The sequence below is a fragment of the Vulpes lagopus genome, chromosome 15 (assembly GCF_018345385.1).
Source record: "Vulpes lagopus strain Blue_001 chromosome 15, ASM1834538v1, whole genome shotgun sequence".
NCBI classification, from domain to species: Eukaryota; Metazoa; Chordata; class Mammalia; order Carnivora; family Canidae; genus Vulpes; species Vulpes lagopus.
Window position 1 is genome coordinate 9,853,982 of NC_054838.1, and position 16,546 is coordinate 9,870,527.

Below are 16,546 nucleotides of genomic sequence, written 5' to 3' on the forward strand. Positions count from 1 at the left end.
TATTCTTGGCAAGTCTTGTCCCTACCCTCCTCCACGGAGGCCCTGACTCAGAGCAGCCGGTGTCTCAGGACAAGTTGACCTCCAGACCCGGTCCCCCTTCCTCCTCTGTCTTCAACATCTGTCCTTCCTTCCAGCAGCTGGCGCAGCCACAGCGTGTTGCCGATGCCTATCCCGGCTCACTCCGCTCAGGCGGAGAGGTGGCTGAGGGAGAGCCAGGGAGGTGCGTGGGTAAAAAGGTCGGTGACAGCGGCCCTCCTGCCACGCTTCCTCCACTGCCAGCAGCCCACCGACCTTTCCCTCCCCTCTGTAGACTTCGGACTGACCATCCACCTGAATGGGAAATAGCCACGTGCATTCAAAATACATTTCCCCCTCTGGAGGTGCACCTGCAGTTAGGCCCAGCCTGGAGCCTGCAGCTCCTCCCCGGCCCTCCGTGGAGACAAAGATCAAGTGAACCAGAGGCACAAATGGCTGGCCGTACCTCCTGGACACACGGCCTCTGAAATATTTATGGATGTGGTGGAAATGGATAGCTCCTGGTATTGCAGTGTAGGCCGGGGCACCCACAAGGCCAGGGGGGCATTCATTGAGCAAAGCCAGGGGGAGCGGCTGATCGGAGCCCTGCTTTGGTGTTGGTTGATTTGATATTTGCTTTGTCTGGGGGATGGCAGGGGGGTGGTTGTGAAAAGCTGACACAACTGTTCACTACTATACCTCCAGGACCCAGCGCAACCCCTGGGGCAGAGAAGATCCTCAACAAATACTTGAGGATACTTGAAAAGTATACTTGAAAGAATACTTCGTAAAGGATATTTGGAGAGGCAGCTGTTAAAACAACACATACCTGTATGTCTGTCTACACCATTACAGAGAGACCTTCACTTTCAAAGGCGGCGTGTCAGGCCTGCCTACAGGCAGTTACACTTTGCCATAATGGAACCACACTTCACTTAGAGCTGTTGCACACTACTTCTTGCTCCCTAGCATTACGATTTGAGCACTCTCACGTTCTTCTCCCTCCATTCTGCACCCCGACCCAGAGAAAATCAAAATGCGTCAGCCCACCCCATGCCAAAGTTGGAGGGAAATCAGTGGTTAGTCATATTTCCCACCCCTTTGCCACCTTTAACGTCTTACAGGGCTTCATGGGGTTCAGGAAAACAGAGGCAAGGCCTCAGGTGTTCAACTTGTGACAGCTGGGACACCTCACTGCCTTCCCCCCACCCTCACAAGCATACAGGACTGTCTGCTGAGCTCAGAGACCCACCAGAGCCTGTAGCATCCCAGGCTCCCTAGTGTCAGATCCTGCCATCCTCAGTTCCAGCCGTGGCCACCCCAGGGCCCAGGGGGCTGGTCTTCAGAGAGGCCTTGAGGACACACAAGCAGCTGGTGATTCTCCCCACCCCCACCAGCCCCCACCCTGAACAGCACCCAGAGTTCCCTGCACAAAGGCTGTCCTTCCAGGAGACGAGAGGGTGGGGGAAACAGAAAATCTCATTTTCATTCGCTAACGTCTGCATACAACAACAGAACAGAGCAGAAATTAATTATATAATATACATTCTCCACACTGCTGTATCAGCGTCGGAAAACTCCTTTTCAAATTTATTTATACCTTGTCTCATTCCTCAAAGGAGTTTCAGGCAGCTACAAGAATAAGGAATAAAATAGGGAAAAAATAAATTTTAAAAAAAAACCCACGACCAGAGAAAACATGCAGTAGAACAAAATATCAATTATCACACATTTCTGACTGCAAAATCTCCCCTGGAGTTGATGTACCACATTTACTAAAACAGCCACTTGGCATTGGATGTTGCCAGTTTATTTTGTTTTGGGTGGTTTATTGCTGTGGCTGTGGTTTTGTTTTGCTGTGACAGATAGTACTGCAGCTCACACCATCCTGCTGAGGGCTTTGTGCTTCTCTTGAGTGATCATTCAAGATAAACTCCCAGGAGAGAGATTATAGGATTGGAAGGTCTGAACTTCTGTGTGGCTCTCGCTAACAAAGCACCAGATTGCTTTCTAAGCAGAGTTGTACCAGTTTGCAACCTGACTTCAAGCCAACCCTTGAGCTGGGAGTTGAGCCTCAGATGTGTGGGAGGGGTCTCTGCCTGGGGCAGGGGGGCTAGTGGTGGTGCACTTTGGAGGAAGGTGGTGCCTTCTCCTGTTTGGTCATGGATGGGGATGCACAGGAGAGAAACAGAAGGAGGCTCTTGCCCTGAAGTTGCTGTCTGGAATACCTGGCCCTGGAGGGGATGAGCATGGCTACCCCAGTGTTTACAGCTGCGTGGTTGGTGTTGATCAAGGGCCAAGGACTACTGGTATCTCCTCTCCCTCCCTCTCCTGAGCCCATGATGGCTGTGCTATGTCCTAAGTCCCTGAGCTGGGTCCCTTACACTGTAGGAAAAATGTATAATGTTTGTACTCCCTGCCAGAGACTCTGAGGGAGAGCTGTGGTATTGTGGAAGGAGACCATAGTGCCTTCTCCAGGAAAGGGCAGTTAAAGGTCAGGTATGATATTGGTGTTGATAAAAAGCCTTGTGGTCAGAGAGGTTAGCAGTACCTCCAAGAGCTCCGGCTGGATCTCCTCCAAGACACTGGGAGCTCTCCAATGGCTGGGTCTGCTTTCCTCATCAGATTAGGAATTCCCCAAAAATGGGCCCGAAGTCTTTCCTGTCTGCTAGGGAGCCCCCTAGAGGCACATTCAATGTCTCCCCATCCTAACGGGGGCTTCCTGAGAGCATAGTTCTGTTCCCTTCCTCAGACAAGGACCGCCCCCTCCATGGGCAGACGCTATGTTCTTCCACTCACTAGGGGTCCCACGTCTCCAGAATACACTGTCCATGTACTAGCTGGTTCAGGACTTTTGGAGTCAGTGGACAGTCAGCTTCTTGGAATGGTGTTGACCATCTGTAATTCTTCAGTGTCTCCAGAGACTTCACCATTCATTAGATTGGGTCCGTGTGCACAGGCTGATCTGTTGGCATCTGGCTCCTGGCTCCTGGCTCTTGGCTCCTTCTGCTTTAATTTGGCTAATTATACAACCAGACTCCTTGCTGGGCTGGGCTGGGCTGGGCCGGGCCGGATGAACCTCCTGGAAGGAAGGAGCGGGAGATGGGAAGGTGGCAGCTAGCATAGTCATCCCTTACTGTAGGAGGGCTGCTCTTCGGAAGTTAAGGCCTGGGGTCGGGGCTCTCTCCAGCATCTCACCCCTTGGGCCAGAGGAGCATGACCCGTGGAGCAGAGCTATGCTGGTAGCCTGGCAGGTGTGATATGCAGGCAGCATCCGGGACTCACAGAGCCTGTTCTCTACATCATCTCCTCTTACTTTGGAGGAAGCCAGAGTGTGCGAACAAATAAGTACAAATTTACAAAAACCAGGTGAAGAAACCAAGGCCTGGGAAGGGTAAATGACCTGCCCAAGGTCAGGGACTCTACCCTCATCTGACTTGAAGTCCAGCTCCCTTTGCTCTGAAGAAGGAGGGGACCCCTTCTGTGCAGGTGCAGCAAAGCACCTGCCCCCACCTGGGCATGGACTCTAAGCCTTAGAGCCAAGGGAGACCCTCTTTTAAGCTGTTATGAATCCCTCAGCATGAGCGAGTTTGAAATCTTTCCCAGGAGCCTTGAGAGATTAGGACACCCCTAAACCTCAGAGAGAAGCTGGCTTGAGGGGATACGGGGACCAGAGGCTGAGGAAGGGGTAGAAACCTGGTGCCCCCAGACACAGACACTGCTGACCCCCTAGATGGCCAGAGACAGTCCTCTTTCCACCACTTCTCTCACCACTACCCACAGGGCTTCCTTCACACCAGCCACCTGGAGCAGAATAAAAGCATCGAAGCCTTTGTCTGAAGGCTGGGTCTCAGACGTAGGGGACAAGAGTCCTGAGGGAGGCAGGGTTAGGAGCTGGAGGGGCCGCAGAGCTGGAGAAAGGACCACCTGGGCCGCACGGCCTCCGGGCCAGCCTGGGCAGCTTCACCTTTAGCCATCTCATGCCTCCCACTAAACTCCCCTTGTGCTTCCTCCACAGTTTTCATGAACACGGCCATCCCCATCGCAGCAGTGCTGATCGTAAGTGGACCCCTGCTGCCTCTCCGGCGGGGGCGGGTGGCAGAGTGGCTGTGGCCAGAGGCCGCCCCGGGTCTGGCCTTTCTGCACAAAGGGGTTCGGAGGAGGCGCTCAGCACTGGGCGCCTCATCCAAAAATAGGGCGACAGATTGCAGATCCGTCCCCGACATCAGGTAGGCAGGGGCCTCCGCCTCTGGGCCTGGAAGACCAGTGGCTTAGGCTTTAAAGAAATCTCACTGTCTTTTAAAAAGAGCTGTCAAACTCTTAAATCATAAAAATAAGACACGTTTATCTCAGAAGCGTTGGGAAACTCAGAAAAGAAAGGACAAAAAGAATTTAAAACACTCGTGATCCCACTGGCAACATTGTCAGTGTGTTTCTTTCCAGTCTCTTTTTAAGGCACGTAATATGACATCTTTACAAAAATAGGATTGTGCTGTACATGCTGTTTTGTAACCTGCTTTTTGAAATTCCAGTACGTGGCACGAACAATTCTCCGCGTCATTCGGTAGTACGATGGAGGTTGTCTAATGCAATTTTGACCCAAGCTGTGTGGGAGTCCAGCAGTGTGGGCCGAGGTGTGCCCCTCCAGAAGGGCCCAGGCCTCCGCCTGCCCAGGGCTCCCACCCGGCTTCTGTGACCGCCACAGTTCTTTAAAAAGATGCATGTGTTTCCCCCCGGGGCCGGAGTCTCTGAGCTGTGGCGAGTTCACAGCCTGTCAGGCACACTTGGGAATTCACTTTTGACATGATCTGCTGGGCTGGTTCTGGCCTGGCTCCTTGAGGAACTCTGGGTGACAGAAGCTGCTGAGCCACCCACGTAGCCAGCCAGGTAGCCAGCCAGGTAGCCAGGGGCGGGCACAGACAGGAGGTGGCTTGGGAATGACCAGGGGTACATTTTCCCCGACTGGGGACTGCTGTCTGAGGGGAGCAGAGCTGACCACCCCGAGGGCTCCTCTGGTCGTTCCTGGCAGGGACGGGGCAGGACAGGGAGCAGCGGCCCCAGCCCTCCAGCTCAGAGTCCTGAACTTGCTGGAGACATTTCGAGGAGATGACTAAAGATGATGAAGGGGTCTCTAAGTGAAAGTTCTCCTTGGGTCCCCTGCTCCAGGCCAGGGGCCGAGGGCTGCCAGTGTGGGAGAGGCCCACGCTCTGCGTCACGCATCTCACATGTGCCTCTGTCCACAGACCTTCGTGGGCCACGTCAGCTTCTTCAAAGAGGCCGACTTCTCACCCTCGGTGGCCTTTGCCTCCCTCTCGCTCTTCCACATCCTGGTCACACCACTGTTCCTGCTGTCCAGCGTGGTCCGGTCTACAGTCAAAGCTCTAGTCAGGTGAGAGGAGGGTTCAGCAAGGACTCTGGATGGGCAGCTCGTGTGGTGGCACCAGGGCTTGCTCCGGTGACCACTACAACTATAGCTGTTCGGTCCAAGACATGCTTCCCTGTTGATCTGGGCCTCTCTGAAGGTGGTCCTAGTTGGCCAGAGGGACATAGCCATGTGTGGCTCCCCTCCATGCCATCCCTGAGAAGGAGTCAGGCAACTGGCGTACATACCTTCAAGGAGAGGGACTCAATGGCACGTGCAAGACAACTCTATAAAAAAAAGGAAAAAATTCAGTATTGAGTCAAAATGGGTATCTCCTCATAAATCCTACCCATCAGTACTAGTATCACCCTCCAGAGCCACCCAGGGTGGCTCCCACTGTTCCTCCCCACATGGCAGCCCCTCGGACTTCAGAAGGTATCCACTGAATCTTTGTCTTCCTCAGGCTGAACATCCCCTCTTCTTTCCACGGGTCCCAGAGCCTTCCCGACCCTGGTCAGTAAAGCAGCTTCCCCTAAGTGCCTGCATGTCCTGTTCCCCGATAGCCTGCAGCTCTGGGGGGCCCCCACTACTGGGCTCTAGAGCTGGCCACTCTCCCAGAGGCATCACCCCCTTGGGAATGAAAGCCTGAGGGCAGAGGGCTGAGGTTTCGGCTGGGGAGTTCCATACCTGGAGTGTGACGATCTCCTTGACCCTCTGAAGTAGCTCCTTGGAAGCCAGGCCTTGGCCTGCCTCTGGGGAGAGCCGGCTGTGTCATTTCCCTCTGCCAGTGGGACCGCACAGTAACAAATGTGCTCTGTACCCAAGCCTCTTCAACCTTGAGGAAAGTGACACCCCTGTCGCATGAGGCCCTGGCAGGTCCTAGGCAAGCTGGCAAGGAGAAATAATCGTTGGAACAAAGTCCCTGGTGGAAGGAGCAACTCACACGAGGAAGCTCTGGCCAGGGTTCTAGGGTAGGAGGGAGCAGAGCTCCAGCAGGATTGTGGTCAAAGGAGTATATGACTAGGGAGTAGTTAAACCAGGGCTGGGAAACGATGGCTCCCGTTTCCAGGCTGGGCTGCGCAGATTCAGTTTAATTGGCCATGGCACCGTGACTTCTAATGACCATCCCTCCTCCCCCACCCCCACCCCAGCCCAGGATGTGACTCTGTATAGAAACCACAGGTTCCAGGATGCTGGCCCAGCTGGAAATCCCTTGTGCTCACCCGGAAGCATTTCCATAATCTCAGGGTCACCAGGCTATCTGAGGCCTTCTCCTCCTTGAGTTGGGAATAAGGGCAACCTCCCCAGTGGGAAGCGTTTAACACAGTGTTTGGCATGCAGTATGTGCTCAATAATTGTTATTGAGCAATTATTATTGTTAATGACAATAATAATTAATCCAATAATTGGATAATATTGGACATTAATTGGACAATAATCCAAATCCTAACTAACCCTGACACTGACCAACCTTAACTCCAGCAGTAACTGGTAAAGCCCAACATCAAAGAACCAACTTTAACATTTACCTAACCCTAAAACTAACCAATCTCACCATAACCCGGACCCTAACCCAGTCCGCTGACTGGTCAACTGGAACAAATCCGGAGGACGACTGCCCACCATGGATGCCCTCCAGTCTGGCCCCCTCCAGTGTGGGCTTTGTGGGGACAGCACCGCAGGACCCAGAACCTTCTCAGAGCTGCTCTCTCAGGCTGCGCCCTCCTCCCTTTCCCCCTCCCCTCTGCCCCTGGCAAGGGTGAGGGGTGTCTCTGTGCTTCCTCTGCAGCGTGCAGAAGCTGAGCGAGTTCCTGTCCAGTGCAGAGATCCGTGAGGAGCAGTGTGCGCCCCGCGAGCCTGCACCGCAGGGCCAAGCCAGCAAGTACCAGGCAGTGGTGAGTGCCCGGCTTTCCCCCCTGCCCCTCTCAGTGTTTTTCTCTTGTGCCCTGCTGTGTCCTTCCTCAGCCTCAGCCTTTGCTCACAGGAAGGGGGAACTCCCTTCCTTGCCCCCGGCCAGCCCTATGGATCCTTACCTCCCCCTGACCATTCCCAGCCCCTTAAGGTCGTGAACCGCAAGCATCCAGCCCGGGAGGACTGTCGGGGCTTCTCGGCCCCGCTGCAGAGGCTGGCCCCCAGTGCAGATGGGGATGCTGACAGCTGCTGTGTCCAGGTGAGTCCGAGACCCTGCACCCCCACACCTGGCTCCCCAGCACCATTTCCAGGAGGGAGCTCGGCACCAGAGACCTATGTGCTGAGTCCTCTGACCTAGAGGTCACCCTGCCTGCCTGGAGGGTCCGTGGCAGTCCCAAAACTAGGGACAGGTCTTCCTCTTCCGTTGAATGGGGGAACACATGATTGTCCTCTTAGAGAGGGTTCCTTGGGCAGGGATCAGCATGAGAAGGCCATGCCCCCACTCCCCTGCCCTAGAAGTGATCCAGGGCCTGAAATCTGTCTTTTGGCTTTCATGGGGGAGGGGAGGCAAGAGACCGGTCACACTGAGAACCTCTCTGTTCTCTTCTGGGCGGTGGGGTACCACCAATAAAGATCATTGGAGGCTTCTTCACATGGACCCCTGATGGAATTCCCACACTGTCCAACATCACCATCCGCATCCCCCGAGGTACGGCCGGCTCACCTCTCCAGTCTGGGGGTGCCCCCTCCCCCTGTCCCACTGAGTGACAGAGAGAAAAAGAAAAATCAGCACATATTGAGTACCTGCTCAGTGCTCACCCTTGGTGGATACTCTGGGGTATGAACTCCAGAGAGAAGTGGGCTGCGTCCTCTAGGAGACCACATGCTAGTGGGAGTGCAGAAGCAAGGACAGGACAAGACAGCGGGACCTAGATGTCCAACCACCTGCGGCAGACATACGGGTGCCTCACAGAAAGAAGAGCAGTCCCGAGTAGCCAGGGAAGGTGCTATGGAAGAGGTGGGGTACCTGAAAATGAGCAGGATCCCTCGGGCTTGCATCCTGGCAGAGGCAATAGTATGAGCAAAGAAAGCATGGAGGCGGGGTGGACGTGGGACCCAGAGTGGCCTTTGTTGGGACCATGAGGAGCTGGGCTCACACTAAGGAGCAAGAGAAAGGAGAAGCAAGGACTTAGGAAAGAGTAGAGGATGACTAGTAGAGGAAGGACCTGGGAAAGGTTCCAGAAGGAAAAGCTCAGAGGGGGATTCCAGGTGGAAGGAAAGCAAATGGGAGTCCCAGGGTTGGGTGTATCTGTCTGTTTATTTTTCCGGGTGGCAGTCGTTCAGACTCCCTCCTGCCCCAGTCCCATCTGCTGCCCACCCTCCCTGCAGGCCAGCTGACCATGATCGTGGGGCAGGTGGGCTGCGGCAAGTCCTCGCTCCTCCTAGCCACCCTAGGGGAGATGCAGAAGATCTCAGGGGCCGTCTTCTGGAACAGGTACTAAATGCATCCTCAGGGCTCAGTTAGTGGGACGAGCTGCCAGTGGGCAGGTAGGCAGCCTTTCAACATCCTCAGTGGAGGGCGCATCACGCACTTATCCAGTACTCAATTAATGCTGTTCAATGTTATTCTCATCATCATCATTAGTACTTATTAAACCCTTACTATGTGCCAAGTACTTTGCTAAGTGCTCTGCATGCATTATTTCATTTAATCCTTATGACAACCAGCAAGGTAAGAACTGTCAACAGCTCTTGTCTTATACAGGAGGGTTAAAACTACTTTGCCCTAAGCCACTCTGCTAGTAAGTGGCTGAGCTGGAACTCTAACTCCATTCCGTTTGACTCCAGATCCCGTGCTCACTCAGCTGCACTGCCTCTCTGTGTGGGGAACGGCAACACAAACACTGGTTTCCGGCTTGGTCATCAGCAAAGCCGACACAGACCATTCAGTGGGTGTTTGAGGAGCCAGAGATAACCCAGACAAACGTGGGCTTCTGGACAAAGATCACTATCTTAATTAAAGAGCCAGATCCCCCGGTTGAGTCAATCACGAATCTATTATTTATACCCACCTACTTCCAAAAATCACTTGAAACCAGTTGATAAAGGATGCATATAAAATAGAAGCTTTTTAAAAAGAAGAAAAGAAAGGAAGAGGGTGAGGCTCGGGGGCTCCCCTCCCTGCCGAACCCTCAGCCCAGGGCAAGGGGCACCTGACAGGTATGTAGAGCACTTTTAGGAATAAAGTTTGCAGCCAATCCAGCAGAGGACAAGCTTTCCCTACAATCATTTCTAGGGGGAAATTATCATTCAAGAAGGCAGGTTTTCATAGGCCTGAGTGCAGAACTGAACAGAGAAAAAGACCTCGGGCCCAGTGTCTGAATATCTGTAGGCACCTCCATTTCCTGCTTTTCCAAAATGTCCCTGAATGGTGCATCCAAGAGATGGCAAGTTTCCCTCCTCGGTGGGGCTATGGGCCGGCAGACAAACTCTTTGGGTTTCCCATGACGTCAGTCCCTAGGCTCTTTTTTTTTTTAAGGGTTTATTTATTCATGAGAGATGGAGAGAAAGAAGCAGAGACACAGGCAGAGGGAGAAGCAGGCTCCATGCAAGGAGCCCGATGCAGAACTCGATCCTGGGACCCCAGGATCACACCCTGAGCTAAAGGCAGACGCTCAACCACTGAGCCACCCAGGCATCCCTGGACAGAGGGGTCTCTGCCTCCATTCCCCATCTTATTTGGGGGATTTCCCAACACGGCCTGACTGGGAAGGAAGAGCATTAGGTTTGAGGTCCTTTTGTGGGTCCCTTGTACCAATTGTCCCTTAGGGCTCTGAAGGGAGGAGGCCTGGCACATTGGCTGACAGCATGTGTCTGCAAAGGGAAGATGGGATCACAGAGCCCAGAGATTGGGGCTGCCCCTGGATTCTGGGGTCTGTGTCCCACTCAGCATGAGTCAAGCCCCCTGTGAGCCCCCTCCTTTTGCCCCACTTTCTTCATCTCCTCCCCAGGCCCCAACCTCGGGGTAGGGGGGGCTCGAGGATGCCTCACACCAGCATCAGCCCCACTCTGTCCTCTGCAGAGGCAGCAGGCATGCTTGGCAGGGGTTCAGCCCCCACCCCTTCTCCAAGCTTTGCCAACCCTCAGGGTCTGACTACCGCCACCTCTCTCTTTGAGAACCTCTGCTCTAGCCCAGAAGATCCAAGGGGACCTCCCTGGGGCAGCTAACGTTGAGCAGCTCTTCTGTGCCAAGCACTGTGCAAGGCACTTTATTACTTCATTGTCCCAGGCAGTCTTCACCAAGCTCTGTGAGGTAGACATCATTAACCCCACTTAATAGATGAGGAAACTGAGGCAAAGCAAGTTAGCTGAGGCCACACAGCTCTCAAATGGCAGAGGTAGGGTTTGCACCTAGGTGCTCAAGGCCATGGGCTTCACACTGAGTCCTGAAAGAGAAGGAGTCCAAGAGCTGTGTGAGGAAATCGTTAGCCTGGCAGTCCCAAGGCCAGCAGGCCCCATGACCATGGCACCTCCCTACCTCCTCAGCAGAGCCACTGTCCAGGTGCTCACAGCTCTGTCCCCATGACGCTCACCCTCAACAGGCAGGTGGGCCCCAACTCCAGTCTGGGGAGTAGGGTAGTGATGCAAAGGTCCTCTCACCCCTCCAGGATCCATTTGCCCCTTTCCACCATGCAGCTTCTATCCCAAGCACAACGAGGCACATCCGGGTAGCCTACAGCCAACCCTAGGAAGTTGAGAGACTTTGTTCACCACTCAGCTCAGGCTCCAGTCTCTCTACCTTGATGTATTCACTCACCCCCTGTTTATTGAGCACCTACTATGTGCCAGACCCTAGGCACAGCGACAGCAATGCAAAGGTGATTAAGACACGGCCCTTTTATGGGAGGGAAGGGAGATCAGTGCTGTAGTCGAGCGCAGAGGAACAAGGATCTCTGTGGCCAAGAAGGGAAGGCTCACGTGGATGTGGTATTTGGGCCTTGAAGGATGAGCGGGTTTCCTCAGATGAAAGAGGCAAGGGTAGGAGGAGAAGGTGTTCCAGGCAGGGGTACGGCCTGGGCAAAGGCAGGCTGATCAGAACGTGATTGTGGTACCTGGAGCACTGAGGGTGTGGGGTGCAGGGGCAGACCACAGGATGGGGGCCTGGCTCGGCTCGGACACCCCTGCATCCTAGGCCCGGGAAATGCAGTTTGGCCTGAAGTCTGTACAGGAATCACGCTGGGGATAAAGGAAGGCGGAGGGGAAGGGTCTGTAGAAAGGGAGACAGGAGCTCATTACGGTGGCTGGGAGAAGGAGTCTGGACACACGCGGCTCAGTTGCCTTCATCTGCCGTTTGCCTCTCAAAATCCTGGACGTGTACAAGCTCTGTCTGGTGCACCTGCCCCGAACAATGAGTTAGTTAAGTGCGAGGGGGGCCGTGTGGTGAGGGCCCCCCTCTTACCTGTGAGCTCCCTGCCTCAGACACTGGCCCCATTCGGCAGGGGGATGATGCCCTTGCAAAGTGAGCAAAAGCAAGATAGCATCTAACGTGGCAGCCATTCCTGCAGGTCTGCCTCTCTGCAGCCCGAGGCAAGGGTGATGCCAGACTGTTCCAACGTCTCCGTCCACACCACAGCCAGGGCCTGGTGACCAGGCAGCCAGAAAGAGTTCCAGGAGGCAGGAGGCAGGGAGCTGGGGGATTAAGAGGCGCAGAAAGCAGATAGCAGCAGAGCTCTGGAAGCAGGCTGCCTGGGTTCAGATCTGGGCTCTGTGCTTTGGGAAATTCTCCGACCTTTCTGTACCCCTTATTCCCATGGGGTTGATGTGAGGCTTAACCTGGCATGTAGTAAGTGCCCTATAAATATTATCATAAATATTATTCTTTGACAATGTACTTCTATGGCAGGTACAAAATTCCCCTGTTGCTCTTGAATTGCGCTCCAGCCTGTCTCCCAGGAGAGATGGTAGTCAGCTCCCCGGGGACAGAGGCCATATCTTATTTGTCTCTCTGTATCCACGGTGCCTTTGCTAAATTTGCTAAGTGAATAAACAGGGAACAATTTATGACCTTCAAGAGACTGCCACAGATGTGCCACAGATGAGACCACAGATGTGTCTTTACATCTCTCTCTTCCTGCACGCCTTTGCCCGGGCTGTTCCCCTAACCCAGAAACCCACCGCACAATTCCCCACCAACGTGTGGAAAGCGGGAACCCTACCCGTGCATGCCTCACGCTGTGTTTTGATTATCTACTGATGTGTCTGTCTCCCCCCATGACACTGGGCATCTTGAGGACAGAACCGAAGGATTATTCTATGTTGTACCCCAAGTGCCCAGCACAGGATGTGTATTTTGTGAACTTCTCCATGTAGACTACAGAGGAGAAGACCTACCTCCAGGGAGTTCACCCAGGGACTCTATCCTGGGTGGATAGAGACACGCAGACTGAGCCCCAGGGTGGGCATGGAGGGTCCAGCAGGTGAGGTCCTGCATTCCAGGCTGGACGTTTACTGCAGCGGCCCTGGGCAGATCCAGCACATTAGCCGTCAGCCCCGGATCTCAGGGAGAACCTCGTGGCTCCCACGCATCCACCTTAATGATAGGTGCCTGCCGGTGCCTGGCTGTCTGCTTCAGAGCACTACCAAGCTGGGAATTTGCAAACTCTCTCTTTAGTATCTGAGAAGAAAACATTCTGATTGAAAGTTAATATTAGCAGATATACTCAAGTGAAATTCTTTCCCTAGAAGTAAAGAATAGGGCCATTAATGACCACAGTAGACCCATTTTAAATGTCCCCAGGGAGCCAACAGGAAGCAATGCCCTGAGGAGAACACTGGAGTGGGGAGGAAGGTTCCATTTCCTGATGAGGAACTACAAATTAGTCTCCCAGGCGCGCCCTGCTGCCCCTGCTCCCACCATCTGCTGAGGCACCCACGCAGAAACCATTTGTTATTTCTGTCTGTGCCCACTCAGGAGGCCTGGGCCCAGCTTGCCCTGTCTGTGCCTCAGGATGCTGTTGTCTTGTGGGGGTTGGTGTGAAGGTCACCTCCCAAGACCCCTGATTCCCTAGGAGGTGAGAAACAGCCTCCTCTCATGACTGCCTTGTGGTCCAATCTGCCCATGCAGTTCCTGGAGCCTTTTGGGAGTAGGGGTAAAGGGCTCAAGTGACCCCAGGTTTCCTGGAGGAGGCCGGTCAGGTGAGATGGTAAGCAGACAAGAGAAGAGGCACTGCATGGAGGTGATGAGCCAGGTGTGGAACCAGATGGTTTCTGGTTGTAGTCCTGAGTCTGCCACTTGCTTGCTGTGTGACCTTGGGCAGGTTATTTTACCTCTCTGAGTTTTAGTTTCCTCTTTGGGACAATGAGGAAAACCCTTTCCTCTCTCAGAGACTTGGTGTTAGGACCCAATGACATGAGTTGGAAAGGGCTCTGTGGGTAAAAGGTAACATTTTAAGGTGGCTACATGCCTGTCAGGGGCAGGATGAAGGGACCACGGGAACCCAAAAGTTCTAACTTTCTCTTCCAACCTGTTTCTACCTTTTCCCTTTTTATTGATTGCTGGGGTCTTAAACGAGTGGTGAGCCCATTCGATTCCTCCTCCGTATGCATCTTGGGGACCAAGCACTGAGCTGAAAGGATGATCCCCCTGTTTTGCAACCCCACGTCCTTGCCTCCAACCAGCTCGGGGCTGTTTGTATATACACTGTCCCAGCATCACTGAGGTTTGTGCCATGACCACAGTTTTATGCAGAAGGAAACAGAAGCTCCCCTAAGGAAAGGGAGTCGCCGAAGATTTCACAAGCAGGAGCAGAGCAGCTCCTCAGGTAACGAACTTCAGAGCCCATATTCTTTCCAGCTCTGTGCTGCCCAGCCTTCCTCCTCTTCCTCTACCCCTGCCCCAGGGAATCCTGTCCCGGCATGGGGTCCTCCCCTCACTTCGGGTTCATTTTAGTGAAAAAATTTGAAAACCTTCAAAGTTTTTAAAATTTACATTGTTCTCTGATTCTGGAAGGATGACAGTTAAATTAGAAAAGAGACACGACTATAAAGAAGCTAAAAACCACATAATATGCCATCACCTACAAGTTTCCAGTCTCCTTTCTGCACATTTGCAAAGTGTTTGTGGGTCCTCTTCCCCAAAATTTCTACAATGCTTTCTTACTCCTCCTCCTCGTGGCCCTCATAACCTTCTGACTTCTGTCCCTGTCTGCTTTGCCCTGCCGGCGTGTGAGGCCGGTGCTGTGCCCTGCTCCAGTGCGGTGCACACACGCATGCCTCACTCCTGGCTGATTGGCGGGAAGGACGTGGGTGGGAGAACCAGGGCGTATTGTCCTTCAGCTCGGTGCTCGGTCCCCAAGGCACTGGCAGAGGAGGGATGCAATGGTCCCAACACATTTAAGACCCCAGGAATCAATGAGAGAAAGTATGCGCCACATGTACCAGTTTGTACTTTTCAGATGGAAACATCTACTACACACAAAGGCCCGGGGAGGCTCATTCTAGGGAGGCTGGGGCGACACTGGGAAAAGGCAAAGATGTACCTGGATTCATACCACGTACCCAGCTTCCCCTCCCTGACTGTAACACTGGGCATGTCATTGCCAACTCCAAGCCTCAGTTTCCCCTATCTGTAAAACGGGGATGCAAACCCTTCTTTATAGTGTTGGCCTGTGGATGATGTGGTGAATACAAAAACGTCTTCACGCTGTTCCGGGCATGAGGACGGCCCCCAGTGAGTGCAAGTCTCTCCCCCTCCCTTCTTCCCAAATCATTAAGATGTCAGTTAATAACCTCCCTTTATTATAAGTCTGTCGTGTGCTAAGCAATGTGAGGGCTGGAAAAGATGCTCTTCCTGCCTTAAAATCCCACTGGAGATAAAAGACTTAGCCAGGAGCTGATTAGAGAGTAAGGTAGTCCATTATAAGGGCTAATTGAGCAGCCCAGACAATAATGCAAACTGAGTTAGAGCCGAGAGCGCTCACTGTGCGCTGAGGTCCTCAGAGAGGCTGCAGATGTGCTTTCTCCCAGATAAATAACAGCCTTTGCAACTCTGGAAGCAGTCAAGGCAGGAAGATTCCAGGGACAAGCTTATCTGCGCTGTGGCCAGAGCTGGAATTTGTAAGCTTTGGCTTTTCATCTGTCTCACGTTACCAGCTGCCCAGAAATGACAGCAATCTGGTGGTTGGAGAACATGAGGTTCCCTGAGGTTGAGAGAATGAGATGAGATCCCAAAAACCAGAGAACAGAAACCGAGGGTACATGTGACTACATATCCATCAGGATCTCCCCTCAGTCCCACCCCTTGGCAAGACACAGAAGGGACTGCATCAGGCTCCTTTCCACTCCTGATTTTGTCCAGCCCAGGGTTTCTGACAAATCACAGTGAAGTAACAATGGTCGTTAAGAGCGTGAAGCTTTAGGACCACCTGGGTCGCTCAGTGGTTAAATGTTTGCCTTCAGCTCAAATCATGATCCTGGGATCCTGGGATCGAGTCCCGCATCAGGCTCCCCATAGGGAACCCACTTCTCCCTCTGCCTGTGTCTCTGCCTCTCTCTGTGTATGTCTCATGAATGAATAAATAAAACCTTCTTTTAAAAAAAGGCATGGAGCTTTAGAGTCAGATAGCTCTATGTTCTCTGCGATTTGTTGGCTGTGTGGCTCTGGGCAAGTTACCTAGCCTCTCTGACCCTCACTTTCTCTGACTGTAAGGTGGAGACAGTCAAAATCAGCCTCCTTCCTATGATTATTTTAGGTTTAAAAAAGACAATACTAAAAAAAAAAAAAAAAAGACAATACAATTACGGTGCTTATCACAGTGCTTACAAAAAAGTTCAATATAAATGTTAGCTAGTTTTAGTATGATTAAAGTAAGATCTGTATGAAAATAGAGCCAATTGCTTTTCCCCAAATGTGTGCATGTCAGAAGCACACATTCTTTTGGCAGAAGGTTGACAGGTGGTGTGGGGCAGGAGAAAGAGCACTGGCAAAGTTGGCACCAAAATTCAAGTTGCCTCACTCAGTGTTCTCAATTTTTTTTTACCATAATCCACGGTGTGAAACATATTTTACATCACAGTCCACTACATTCATGCATTGATAGAGGAAAACAATTCACCAAAAATTACACATCTTTTTTCGGAGGTGGGGAGTTGCTGTTCACTTACCTCAAACCCAATTATTGGGCCCCAATATACAGTTTGAAAGCACTATATAAATTGATTCTGACCTTGGCAAAGTCACTTTTCTGTCTCTGAGCTTTA

General features: G+C 52.7%; 1 protein-coding gene across 1 annotated transcript in view; it reads left to right on the forward strand.

The window, feature by feature from the left end:
* Window positions 1-16,546, forward strand: part of ABCC8 (ATP binding cassette subfamily C member 8) — a 75,516-nt gene that overhangs the window by 35,506 nt on the left and 23,464 nt on the right. Inside the window, 6 exon segments of the mRNA XM_041730755.1 lie at window positions 4,034-4,074; window positions 5,259-5,404; window positions 7,167-7,272; window positions 7,431-7,547; window positions 7,922-7,997; window positions 8,678-8,783. Coding sequence (XP_041586689.1) covers window positions 4,034-4,074; window positions 5,259-5,404; window positions 7,167-7,272; window positions 7,431-7,547; window positions 7,922-7,997; window positions 8,678-8,783 — 592 coding nt within the window.